This window comes from Schistocerca americana, chromosome 3 (genome assembly GCF_021461395.2).
Source record: "Schistocerca americana isolate TAMUIC-IGC-003095 chromosome 3, iqSchAmer2.1, whole genome shotgun sequence".
Classification (NCBI taxonomy): domain Eukaryota; kingdom Metazoa; phylum Arthropoda; class Insecta; order Orthoptera; family Acrididae; genus Schistocerca; species Schistocerca americana.
In genome coordinates, this window is record NC_060121.1 from 495285144 (window position 1) to 495299286 (window position 14143).

Below are 14143 nucleotides of genomic sequence, written 5' to 3' on the forward strand. Positions count from 1 at the left end.
AAACCGTTCGGCCAAAAAATTAGATTTTTACACATCTTCTTGACTGATACCTCCCCCCCATAAATGACTTAATTTTGTTTCGATGTTCAACGCAGTTATTGTGCAGCATTAAATGTAGGAAACCATTGCACGAAATTTTGAAGAGTTTGCAGAGGTAAAAGTCCATAGCATATATTTTCCGTATGGTCGATTTTAGTTGCCACTAGAAATTTCCAAAAAATTACATTCAAACGAAAAAAATTCATGAAGTAAAACACTTAGACATCGTTTTTAAATAAAGAAAATATTGTGCAGCGAATAAGATTTGAACTCAGAACCTTTTGCTTAGGCTCCAAATACCTTAACCCTTACACCACCAGAGCTCTTCATTTGGCTGAATTCCAGGAGGAGTTTAAAGAATCACGCAAAATACAAACACTGTTGGTATGACTATGAATTACACACATTTCGTCGAAGTACAATAGGAAATAAACAATTACCGCTGTTCTTTATTTTAAAAAAGCTGTTATTGAGAATGAATTTCCTTGCTATCGCCTGAATTAGGAGGCTTATTGCTTGTTTGGTTTAATTAATTAATAGAATATGAAGCAATTGGTATAAAGAATGCTTTTTCCAAACTTTCTTTTATAGAAAGTCTGCTATTAGGACATTGCTTTTGTACAATTACTTTATTTATGACTGAACATTTCTAAAACTGAAGAGACTCGTCCGTGCTCTGCACTGCAGTCGAGCTCTGGCAATGTCGTTCTCTGTTCATTGGCTGACTGTGTTTTGTGACGTCAGATGGGCAGAACGAACCTAAACTCGGCCGCCGTCGTAAATGACGCGCACTTTAGTGGAAGGTAGGATTTTCATGGGTAAATGAGAAATAATAAAAGTATAATTATGTTTTGATTCAAAAGTGTGTTTATGTTAGCAAGGTTCTACATTAATTTCCCGCGATCGCGGTCATCAGTTTTAGTAACAGATGAGAGGTCGTAAAACTGGCTACCTGCCATCATATGAGAGCTCCCTGGGTTCGTTAAGCCGCTGCATGATTGAGGTATAACATCGAGAGGTGCTCCTGTCCACCATATCTGCGACTTCCTGGGGACACTCAAGACAGTGGCCACCCGCAGAAAATACGAGTACCCACACCACTTCGTTTTTCCACATACCGTTGATTGTTTCCTTCCAAATTCCGGAGATATCAGTTTCTTTTAACCTATATCAAAAACAGGTTCATTTTTCAATTTGTTTTTTGGGACGAACTATTTCACCCATCTCACATCCTTACTTGCAGTTGTCATATGCGCTCGCGACAAGTTCCGATATTTTTCATTGTAGACATCATGCTACAACCGACACACATGTGTCCTATCACAAACGTGCTGTGATTGAATGATATCGTTCAGTCTCTCGCAATGATTTTAGTAACAATAATGGAGAGTTAGGAAGTAGCGCTGTAGAAGCAACTGAAATTTTGTTGCCTATTACAGAAAATAAATAACGAAATTTTACCAATGCCTTTGAAATGTTTTCAATGTGAGACAAGTTGTTTGTTGCAGGCTTTCTCACTACTGGCGACGCCGTCGTTCCCGGCAATGCGGGTCTCAAGGATCAGCACCTGGCGCTCACCTGGGCGAAGCAGAACATCGCCAGCTTCGGTGGCGACCCTGACCTCATCACTCTGTGGGGCCAGAGCGCTGGCGGCATGTCTGTGTCTTTCCACCTCGTCTCCCCACTGTCCACAGGTTGGTGCACACCGGCTTTTGCCCTTTCCTTCTACAAATTCTGGTTAAATTTTCTTTTAGCAGTTTCATCACCGCGCACGGAAACAATCAAGCTGAAAACCAGTCTGCCTGTGTCGGCTTCCTATATAAGTTGGTCGTTACCCCTTCGACCGCTCTCTCCCTGTGCAGCCGCCGCGATGGGTGGTGCCAGGGTGGGGGTTGTGGCGCCCGACTGCGTACTGCTGTCTCCAGTGTTCGTTTGCTTTTTCTCGCCTCAGCACATGTTTAGCGCCAGATTCAGTTGTAGGCCGTTATCTTTGTTAATTAGATGGTCCTGGACCCTAGTTTTAATGGCCTGTTTGATCAAGCAATCTCAGGAGGAGGCAGGGTGGAAACAAGGCGCCACGAACATAGACGCTACAGCGAATTACCACGAAGTCACTCGTGGCAGTGCTATAAACTACAACAAAACCAAGGAAATCTTCCTCCTCCTGGGATTGCATGATCAAAGACGCCGTTGAAATTAGTGCCCAAGACAGTCTAAATAAAAAGACAGGGGCCTACATCTCATCATCATCACCATCATCATCATCATTTAAGACTGATTATGCCTTTCAGCGTTCAGTCTGGAGCATAGTCCCCCTTACAAAATTCCTCCATGATCCCCTATTCACTGCTAACATTGGTGCCTCTTCTGATGTTAAGCCTATTACTTCAAATCGTTCTTAACCGAATCCAGGTACCTTCTCCTTGGTCTGCCTCGACTCCTCCTACCCTCTACCGCTGAACCCATTAGTCTCTTGGGTAACCTTGCTTCTCCCATGCTTGTAACATGACCCCACCATCTAAGCCTGTTCGCCCTGACTGCTACATCTATAGAGTTCATTCCCAGTTTTTCTTTGATTTCCTCATTGTGGACACCCTCCCGCCATTGTTCCCATCTACTAGTACCTGCAATCATCCTAGCTACTTTCATATCCGTAACCTCAACCTTGTTGATAAGGTAACCTGAATCCACCCAGCTTTCGCTCCCATATAACAAAGTTGGTCGAAAGATTGAACGGTGCACAGATAACTTAGTCTTGGTACTGACTTCCTTCTTGCAGAAGAGAGTAGATCGTAGCTGAGCGCTCACTGCATTAGCTTGGCTACACCTCGTTTCCAGTTCTTTCACTATGTTGCCATCCTGTGAGAATGTGCATCCTAAGTGCTTGAAACCGTCCACCTGTTCTAACTTTGTTCCTCCTATTTGGTACTCAATCCGTTTATATCTCTTTCCCACTGACATTACTTTCGTTTTGGAGATGCTAATCTTCATACCATAGTCCTTACATTTCTGATCTAGCTCTGAAATATTACTTTGCATACTTTCAATCGAATCTGCCATCACAACTAAGTCATCGGCATATGCAAGACTGCTTATTTTGTGTTCAAATATCTTAATCTCACCCAGCCAGTCTACTGTTTTCAACATATGATCCATAAATAATATGAACAACAGTGGAAACAGGTTACAGCCTTGTCTTACCCCTGAAACTACTCTGAACCATGAACTCAATTTACATCTGAGTCGAGAAAAAGCAAAGTGCTCCCTTACAGTGAAGTCCGAACCTGACGATGATACCGCCAACAACAGAGACTGCAGTTCGCAACCGAGTGCCTCTACACCTACCACTGCCACCGCCCACTGTGGCAGCTGCACGGACTGCGACAGGAGCAGAGTGATGGAGAGGTTAAGGGCCAACTTACATATGACGCCGACAAGGGCAGGGTAGCAGTCATGAGGAACTATCTGAAAATGGCAGAAATATGTTGGAGATGTTTTCATTTTCACAATTTTTCTAATTTATAATTCAACATTAACATCGAATCACACAAAAGTATGCTGGTGTCACTATTTTGTTATAATGTTTTTTTGTGTCATAGGATTGAAACATTTTATTATAAATTTCTTTTTGTCGAGCACTTTTCCTGTTTTTTAAATTTTTTCACCTACAGCAAGTTATCTTCAGGTATCTCTCACACAATTGAAATTTTTGACACTTTTCCGTTTTATGTAATTCTCACTAAAACGCATTCGATGATTTCACTACGAGATTTTATTGTCTCTTCAGAGATTTTCATAGTTACTCTGGTCACTGTCTCTCCGAAGATAAGTTTTTCATAAGATAATTGTGCACAGTTCTTGATTATTTATTTTATTGCTTTGTGCACTTCACATGTAGGTTTATCATTCACTTGATTCGATGAAAAATTTTGAAAATCTAAATATTAATCAACAAACTTAGCCTTGCAGTTTAAATGGTACTAATCAGTATTAGAGGATGAATTTAAATAGTTTTTGATAAACAAAAAGCATATAAATGAGCATTTACTATTTACTGACATTGATTTGCTTACGTGACTCCTTAAAAATATTTCTAAGGGTGCGAGAATTCGCATTCTCACCTACTTTTGTACAGGAGAGTAATATTTTCCACAGATCTTTTCTCAAGAATTATCATCCAGAGTGGGAACTTCATCGGACTGCCAGGGTCTCTGGAGCTGGCCCGTCAGAACGCCTTCAGCCTTGGTGCAGTACTCGGTTTGGAGACAAATGATTCGCAAGAGCTGGTGGACTTCCTGCGCTCTGTCAACGCTACTGATCTACTGGTGGACGGCTCGCTTGTCATGTCAGACGTGGTGCGTCATTTGCTGGATTTTTCTTTTTGTACGAAGGAAAGCGAAGTAATTGTATCACAATTTGCTTGCAAAAGTCGATATAGGATTTACGGAAATCTGGTAATAATAATGACGATTATCACTAATGACCAACAGTACTCGAGTTTATGTAAGTTCTCATTCGGTAACCACTCAGGCAGTTGAATCTGTTGATGGTATGTTTTCCTAAACCTCGCGTTCCTTTAGGATGACATTGCAGCACTTTATGTGGTAGCCCACCCAGTGACAAACCAAAAGTTTTCTGATAGTAGCTAGTAGCGTCCGTTTAATTATCATCCTCTAAATGGTATTTTTTTCTTACAGTCTCTATTGACATACTATCACTCACCATTACACCACCCATGGAAAGCAAAAATCTTGGGATCTGATGATGTGTAGAACCTGTAAACGTAGGCTTTCATGGCAGGTGTTAGCGAAGACTGGGCCAACTTGTGCGATATATTTGACGTTTCGCCATCTGTTGCAAGAACCACTTGAAGGAAGCAATGGACGAACACACAGCCACGACACTCACGAGAGCCTAGTGTCTGCTCAGATTAGACTAAATCGTGACGCGGCCAACTGGTTCATACCTAAGGCTCCTGGTCCCCGATAATTTATGAAGATCCCCCGATCTAGAAGGAGTTAAGTCCGCTACAACAATAATCAGTGATGTTGATTCACTCACATATCTCCTGGCCAAACATCCGGCTGACAAAAATGTATATCTTTTATAGCTGCCACGAAGTATATGAGAACAACTTGGTCTATATTGTATAGATTTCGTTGCTATTACATCAGAAGTAACAGTAAGCGTTGATATAAAGTCTCTGTTCACAAACAGACAAATCGAGAAAATAGCATTTTATCTACAAGATCACCAATCTTGGTGTATCTTTGACCTGACGGAGGACTATACTGAGTAAATTTGCCGTATTTTAAATCGTGGGTAGAATTTTATGACCAATTTTGCAGCAATTAATGGGATCCACGGTCATCCGTAGCTGTAGATCTATTGGTGGAAGCCTTCGAAAACACCGTCCTTGACTTTGCTCCACTTCACCCATAGTGATGAATTAATGTTGGACGTAATTTTTAATGTGTGGCCAAATGGAGAAGTGGAACATCCAACCCTTACAAAAATCTCAGTAGCACACAACCAAAAACATAATTTATAACTGAAACTGAAACGAATAGCACCCTACTGAACATGCACGATATAGTTTACAGGGCAGCAGATGGTTCATTAAGTTACAAAATATTCAGGAAGCGTACACATACGAACAGTTACCTTCGCACTCAGTCACGTCATGATATTGGCCAATGGAATATCTTTGGTTAGTTGGTTGGTTTGGGGGAGGGGACCAAACAGCGAGGTCATCGGTCCCTTCGGTTTAGGGAAAAATTGGGAAGGAAGTCGGCAGTGTCCTATCAAAGAAACCATACCGGCTTTTGCCTTAAGCAATGTAGGGAAATTACGGAAAACTTAAATCAGGATGGCCGGACGCGGGTTTGAATCCTCGTCCTCCCGAATGCGAGTCCTGTCTGCTAACCACTGCGACACCTCGCTCGATTGGAATATCGTACGTAAATTGTTGGTTATAAAGGTGCGTCAGATCTGTGATACAGTCACGAGGAAGCTAGAGCTGTTACATCTATGAACAACATTCCATACTAGAACAAATTAGTGTACGTCAGCCAGGAGGAATGTGAGCGGCAACACGGGTGAGTGAACGAATGTAATCGTGCTTATTTGTGTGACTTAGCAGTAGGATATCATATTATGAATGGACAAAAAGGTGGTATTTTATAGCGACAAAAAATTAAGAGAACTTTTGCGTACCATGAGGGACTTCATCGATCAACAATCATGTGTGTGAACTGAGTTGCGGTTGTGGTGCAATCTAATTACAACAACCAGGCCGAGCTTTAAGCATACAATGTCCGCCAAAATGTTCCGAACTGGTCTCATTTCTAGTGTATAAGCGACATCAAGGCAGTAACTACAGTGGCGGCATAAACTAACAACTGTAAACAACAGATGTGCAGTCCAATAGTCAGTCGTGAGCAACACTTAAGTAATGTACTTGTGACAGTAGTCAGGCAATGTTGTTATGCAACAAATAGCAGTGGAGCGACATCTCTAAATCGAGCATTGGCAGACATTGTCCAGAATGTTTCGAAGAGCAGATGAGAGAGTGCAAAGTTTGTATCGCATGTCTTGTCTCCTTAACAAAACCAACGACGCATGGACTCCTGCCGCGACTTCACTGAAATGGAAAATGTGGGCAATACTTTTCTTGGAAGAATCATCACGAGAGACAAGACTTGGTGTTATTAATCGAACCTACCACAAAACGAATGGGGAAATTCACATGGAGGGTCAAAGCTTTGACAACTGCGAGCTAACATCCCAAAGACGTTCGGGCTCACATGCGGTTTCTCTTCGTTGAAATGTCTTAGCTCAGACTCGTCTAGGAGTTGAACCGCATGTGTCGCATTACACGCCGTAAGTTAGACACTTGTGACACTTTGGTTAAATTGTCTGGATGATGGCAAGTTTGCGAAATACAATGTTAACATACCATATAACAGTAATAATAATATCGGGAACTAAATTAACGACCTATAAATGATGTGGGCCACACAGTTGCTATTTTGTTTAGATGAATGTTTATTCATAAAGCAAACTAACAGCGAAAGTGGTCGTATTTAGAGTTACTGTTACACTCGAGCGCTTATCCATTTGACACAGTTCGATCACTCACAATCTCATCGCGAATTAAAAGTTCAACAATCCACCTTGTTAACTTTGCGAAAAGTTAGAGTTCACACCAGGCGCGTGGCTGCTCACCGTCAGAAACTAAGTCGCGCGATACCACACAACGCGAAATTTTCTAAGTCGTTTCACTTCCTAGCTGCATAAAGACCGACCGTCCGCTTTCTCGTCTCTACCAGCACTGTGCCATTTGGTGTCTCTAACCGAACTGTCCTCTTTGGTGTGCGCACCAGAACTGTCCCTCTCTATCCGTCTCCGGCCGCGTTTTCCCTCGCGACGAACATCCGCACTCCACTGACTAGGGCAGTTGCCTTTCCTGAAGCCGTCCATCTGATTGGCTACAGCTTATTCTACATTACTTTACATTTTTATATATTTAAATAATCAAAGCGTGACCACTTTCACGTTCTAAATAAAGTAACAATAATATCCATTACTTAACAAACGTTAAATTCTTTTACATAAAACCAATAGAATTTCCTTCTTAGCTTTGAATGCCACGGCCAGTAGCCTTGCACCAATGTGCTTTCTGATAAATAAATAAAGAACAAAAGTAACTATTACGCACTAAACTTTACAACAACTGTTCTATTACCTAATGATTCAATAAGGTGTCATACTGTCATCGTTCAATGTGTTTAGTGTGGAGGGAATGATGATCTGATGCTTAACTGTAAATGCAGATAATTTAAATCTACTGTATCTTTTAAACAAATTAAGTTACATATTTGATATTTACAACATTTGTCAGTGTAATGATGCTCTTCTTGTTAATTTGACTTTAACAGTAAGTTATAAACTATTATAGATATATGAATGTTCAAGTTTTATTGGGATCACCATGAAAATTTATGGAGGATGGGAGATTAAAATTACTGTGGCTTGATCCCTGAATTACTACAGAATTAAATAGTTTCGATGAGTGTTTCCCTTTATGGCCGATCTTAGGTCCGCCAATTTAACACTCATACGTCTTCTCGGCCACAAATGGCTTCTTTTGGGTTTCCCTGTGCCGCAGGTTCTCGTCTGTCTCACTCGCCCACTACAGCACTTGGGCATCAATAGAAAATAGACGCCTGTGAGTTACCCCATCTCGCGGTGAATCTGCATCCGGTCCTGGATGACAGGGTTCGTTTCACAATTCCTGAAGGCTGACTCTTTCGGCCATATACTTAAATGAGAGCGAAATTCTCGTTAACTCACACAACTTAACTGACATTCAAGTCAGTGTGAGTTGAACAACATCCAAAACAAGGCCTTTCTGACAGTTTTATACCGTTGTATGAATGTTCTGGTCGTTGTAATCAAGTGGGGAGAGACTATGTAGAACACGTGAATGATTAAAAGTACCGTATTAACTATTCTTCATTTTGTATTAATTCAGTATCTAAACTTTTTTGGAGTGATGTGGTACGTATTGCCGAAAACGGGTTTGTCGATGAAGAAATGCAGCACATTTAAAGAATGTGAACGAATGACTGATGAACGTCAATGATGCTTGCGTACTATCGAAATAACCAGCAACGTTCAAGGGAAGAATTAAAGAGGTTATCGAGGTCAGATAGCCTAATAACATTGTGACGACCGCTACCAGAGCAAGTGAACAAATGATAGGTTGTTTAAATCAAAGAAAGATAAAAGTAATGAGCTGCAGCAGAAATGAAAACAACGAGGAATTTAACATCAGGATTGCTGATCACGAAGTAGATGAAGTTCAGGAATTCCTCCCTAGACAGCAAAATAACCCATGACGGACTGAGTAAGGAGGACGTAAAAAGCAGACTAGCACTGGCAAAAAGGATATTCCTGGCCAAGAGAAGTTTGCTAGTATCAAACACAGGACTTAATTTGAGCAAGAAGTTTCTGAGAATGTACTTTTGGTACACAGCGTTGTATGTCATTCAGACATGGACTGTGGGAAAACCGGAACAGGAGAGAATCGAAGCACTGAGATGCGATGCTACATCAGAATGTTGAAAATTAGGTGGACTTCTAAGGTAAGGAACGAGGAGGCTCTCTGCAGAATCAGCGACGAAAGGAATATGTGGAAAACACTGACAAGAAGAAAGGATAGGATGATAGGACTGCGGCGGTGCGGTTCTTTCCGTCCCTTTACGACGGACCTGCACCTACCTGTGAACATTGTCTCAACAGATCATCAGTAGGAAAGCCGAGTGAAACTTACTGTACTTCGACGTGAACTAGGCTGCAATTTAAGTCACTAATCTACGTTTCGGGAGAAAGTTTCCACACAAATGAAAGTTTGGAAATTTTTTCCTCAATTAACATATTCTGAAACTTAGGTGAATAAGTATCACTGCCAAGCCCGTGCTAGTCTTAACACAGTCACTCATAATCCCTTTCACTCACGTTCGCAAGTTTATGGTGTTGCATTTCCCGAAAACGTAATAGCTACAAAAATCCTAATTGTTTTTGATTGAGAATGCTCGCCAAATATTAAGACTGTCGGTACCAAATGCAGTCACAGTTTTTAGCCACTGATCTGCTCAATACGCCACGCGGAATATATGTATTTTCTCGTCACAAAATTCACTTAAAAATTCCGAAATTTCTACACACACATCGGAATGATTATGCCGTCACTTTACAACACTTTTGATGTATGAAACACTGCTAGATCCGACAACTTATCATTTCCATCGGAACTACTACTACACACGTCCGAACTGTTTCATGGCTAGGCTTCGACTCCTCTGTCGAATACTCCAAGTCTTCTCTACCAGCAGAGAAAAGCGCGCGAAGAATATTGCTTTACCATTGGTCAGTTTACTCAACAGCCAATAGCAAAACAACATTCTCCAGCGTCAGTCCGCGCTTTTCATCAATAACAAATGGCAAAATAGTAAACCTAACGACTGCGCCTTTTTACCGACGTAATTATCTAATATGCTGAAGTTTTGTTTATGCATAAAGTTATTTACTATTGTTATTTATACCTGAATTAACTTTCCCTTTACCACAAAATTACTTTACAAATCTATTCTACAAAAATCCCCTTTGTTCATATCCATACTTCTTCGAAGTGTTCCCACACTAAATCCTACTACATAACTCGTTAAACAATTATCTTCATATTAACATTAATCCACACTCACGCATCATTCATTCTGCTAAAACACATTTATAACATTTTACATACACAAAAAGACATAATAACACGTTATGAAAATACTAGAATAGTTTATGAAAAACATTCTATTACTTTAGTGCACTCTAGTGGGTACAATCGAAACTAAAATCACAGCCCCCCCCCCCCTATCCAATATTGTCCTCTATCGGCTGATACATACACTATGTGCGCATCCAGTCTCGCATCACCATCTGTCTAGCTCTGAGTCACATCTCCCACTTAACTGTCTCCAACGCAGGATCGTTATACGGCGCTATGCCTCAGGACATCTGTTAAGACATCGAGGAGTTACTTATATCGTATCAGAGGGAGCTGTGGAGGGTAAAATCTACACAGGAAGCCGGGATTGGAATACATACAGTAAATAATTGAGGACGTAGGTCGCAGGTACTACGCTGAGAGGAAAAGGTTTGTCCAGGAGAGGAATTCATGGCGACCCGCTCAAACCAGCCATAAGACTGATGATTACAACAAAATAAAGGTAAATAAAAAGACCGGGGCGCAGAGAATAATATAGAGGACGAGGAGCACCGCCTTTTACTGAAATATTTGCGTTTCATATTATGGAAGAAAAAGGCCTCTGGTGAACAAATATTGCTAGCGTCAGGTTCTCATTTCTATGAACCAAGTTAAGAAGCTTCCACGTCTCTAATTTGCTGGCTTATGTCACAAGAACTGACCACTAGATGCTGTCAGCAGCAAAACTGAAAAACTGTCACCGATTACCCTCATGGGCTACTTACCAAGCGAATAACAACCACTAATGAAAATAAGTCGTTTGAAAATGAGACCGCTACTCCCTTGCAACGTTGACTACAATGATGGATTGTTAATCACAGCCACTGCCACTCGATTTGAGAGAGGTTCAAATGGTTCTGAGCACTATGGGACTTAACTTCAGTGGTCATCAGTCCCCTAGAACTTAGAACTACTTAAACCTAACTAACCTAAGGAGATCACACACACCCATGCCCGAGGCAGGATTCGAACCTTCGACCGTAGCGGTCACGCGGTTCCAGACTGTAGCGCCTAGAACCGCTCGGTCACCTCGGTCAGCTTTGAGACAGGCTTCCGAAATCAGTTCATACGTAGTAAGTTAACTAGAAGTCTAATTAATGTGCGTGTTCAGTGGAACTAGTTAACCGGATCTGAAGCATTACAAGTTCCGCCATTCCCAAGGATAAGTGACACATTCTCCGTGAGAACAAGACATCCCATGGTAGTGATTCACTGACCCTCTCTTCTCCAAAAGTACGCTGTTCTCATAAGGAAAAAGATTCGAATTTAATCAAAGTATATTCTTCTTACACGTCTTCCTCTGGTCTATCAGCAATGTTAGATCTAAACTGAAAACCAAGTGCGTAAACTATCAAGCTGATTATCTGACATTAGGCTTTACAAGTGTTCTTTTGACTAGCGAGGAAGACCACGAAAAGGTCTTTATTTTAGACAACGACAGCTTGAAGAGTATAAAACTAAAAAAAGGGGCCAGACAAAACATCCCGACCATGCAACTACTCCCACAGAAATTTTTGAGCCTCATAATTAACAAATAAAAAGAAACGTCACGTTCTTCAAAAAACGTATCAGTTCCTAAGATGTGCCCTACTTAATTGCAAAATCCAAATCACTGCTCTGTATTGGTGAGAAAGTACTTCTTCCTGCAGCTGTCAAAATCGATGGAGAAAGGTTTGGTGAGAGTCTGAAGTCGACACCACTCTCAGATGACATGTGGTTGTATTGATGCAAGAGTCGCCAACATGACGAATTAATTGCTACCACGTCTTCATGATGGCCCGAAATTCGCCCTGCAACTTGATGACAGTATCGACATCGGAAATCTTTCGCATCTCGCTTCTGTACGCTAGTGTTATGAAAATGAAATATGTGAGGACTTTATAACGTTTTGTAAGGGAGGACTACAGGCGAATTCCTTAGTTGTTGACAATATGTCATGCAAAAATTGTGTTGCTACAAACTCGGACGCGAGGTTCAATGTAATGTGTGCTGTTTCTCCTTCTGTAAAATTCACACAATGGCTTATAAAATTATACAATCGAAATTCAGTGAAGCGCTGAACGATGTAGTCAGTGTTGAAAATTTTGCGAAAGCACGGGCTTTAAACATTAGGCTATTGTCCGTTCTTGGGGAGCAGCTGGCCTATACCATGATTCGCTTCTATTGCACACGGAGATAAACCATGTGATCAAAAGCATCCGGACACCCCCCAAAACATACGTTCTTCATATTAGGTACATTGTGCTGCCACCTACTGCCAGGTACTCCATATCAGCGACTTCAGTAGTCATTAGACATCGTGAAAGCGCAGAGTGGGGCTCACCGCGGTACTCACGGACTTCGAACGTGGTCAGGTGATTGGGTGTCGCTTGTGTCATACGTCTGTACGTGATATTTCCACACTCCTAAACATCTCTAGGTCCACTGTTTCCGATGTGATAGTGAATTGGAAAAACGAAGGGACGCGTACAGGCCGCCCTCGTCTGTTGACTGACAGAGACCGCCGACAGTTGAAGAGGGTCGTAACGTGTAATAGGCAAACATCTATCGAGACCATCACACAGGAATTCCGAGCTGCATCAGGATCCACTGCAAGCACTATGAAATTTAGGCGGAAGGTGAGAAAACTTGGATTTCGTGGTCGAGCGGCTGCTCATAAGCCACACAACACGCCGGTAAATGCCAAACGACGCCTCGCTTGGTCTAAGGAAACATTGGACGACTGAACAGTGGAAAAACGTTCTGTGGAATGACGAAGCACGGTACAAAATGTGGCGATCCGATGACAGGGTGGGGGTATGACGAATGCCCGGTGAGCGTCACCTGCCAGCGTGTGTAGCGCCAACAGTAAAATTCGGAGCTGGTGGTGTCATGGTGTAGTCGTGTTTTTCATGGAGGGGGCTTGCACCCCTTGTTTTGCGTGGTACTATCACAGTATCAGGCCTACACTGATGTTTTAAGCACCTTCTTGCTTCCCACTGTTGAAGAGCAATTCGGGGATGGCGATTGAATCGTTCAACACGATCGAACACCTGTTCATAATGCACGGCCTGTGGCAGAGTGATTACACGACACTAACATTCCTGTAATGGACAGGACTGCACAGAATCCTGACCTGAATCCTATATAACACCTTTGGGGTGTTTTGGTACGCCGACTTCGTGCCAGGCCTCACCGACAACATCGTTACCTCTCCTCAGTGCAGTACTCCTTGAAGAATGGGCTGCCATTACCCAAGAAACCTTGCAGCACCTGATTGAACATATGCCTGCGAGAGTGGAAGCTGCCATCAAGGCTAAGGGTGGGCCAACACCATATTGAATTCCAGCATTTCCGATGGAGGGCACCACGAACTCGTAAGTCATTTTCAGCCAGGTGTCAGGATACTTTTGATCACGTAGTGCGCGTTAGTCGTCCCGTAATAATGTTTTTCGTCGCGTTGTAGATCTTCGTCTTTTCCTGTTGAGTCTCATATTCACGGGTCTGTTTTCTCGATGAAGAAGGATTTTAATGTTGTACCACTTAGCCGACATTTTCAAGAAACTAAATGATCTTATCATCACTTCAAGGCCGAAATAGTAATATTCTTCTAAGAAAAAAAGTGGCTCCCCTTAAGCGAAAAACACAGATAGAGAAGGGTAGCTGCGAGATGTTATTTTGCGTGAACAATTTCGTGAAGGAAAATGAGTTGGATGGGGGCAAGTTTAATAGAACTGGCGTAGTACATCTCGAAAACCTTCAACAATTCGATGATAAATTTCCAGAACCTTCGTCTGATTACGA

At 41.9% G+C, this 14143-nt stretch overlaps 1 protein-coding gene across 1 annotated transcript in view; it reads left to right on the forward strand.

Moving 5' to 3' along the window:
* LOC124606950 (juvenile hormone esterase-like) overlaps positions 1 to 14143 on the forward strand; it is a 60641-nt gene that overhangs the window by 14182 nt on the left and 32316 nt on the right. The window contains exons 4-5 of the mRNA XM_047139072.1: positions 1548 to 1733; positions 4195 to 4394. Of these exons, the coding sequence (XP_046995028.1) occupies positions 1548 to 1733; positions 4195 to 4394 (386 nt within the window). The remainder of the gene's footprint in view (positions 1 to 1547; positions 1734 to 4194; positions 4395 to 14143) is intronic.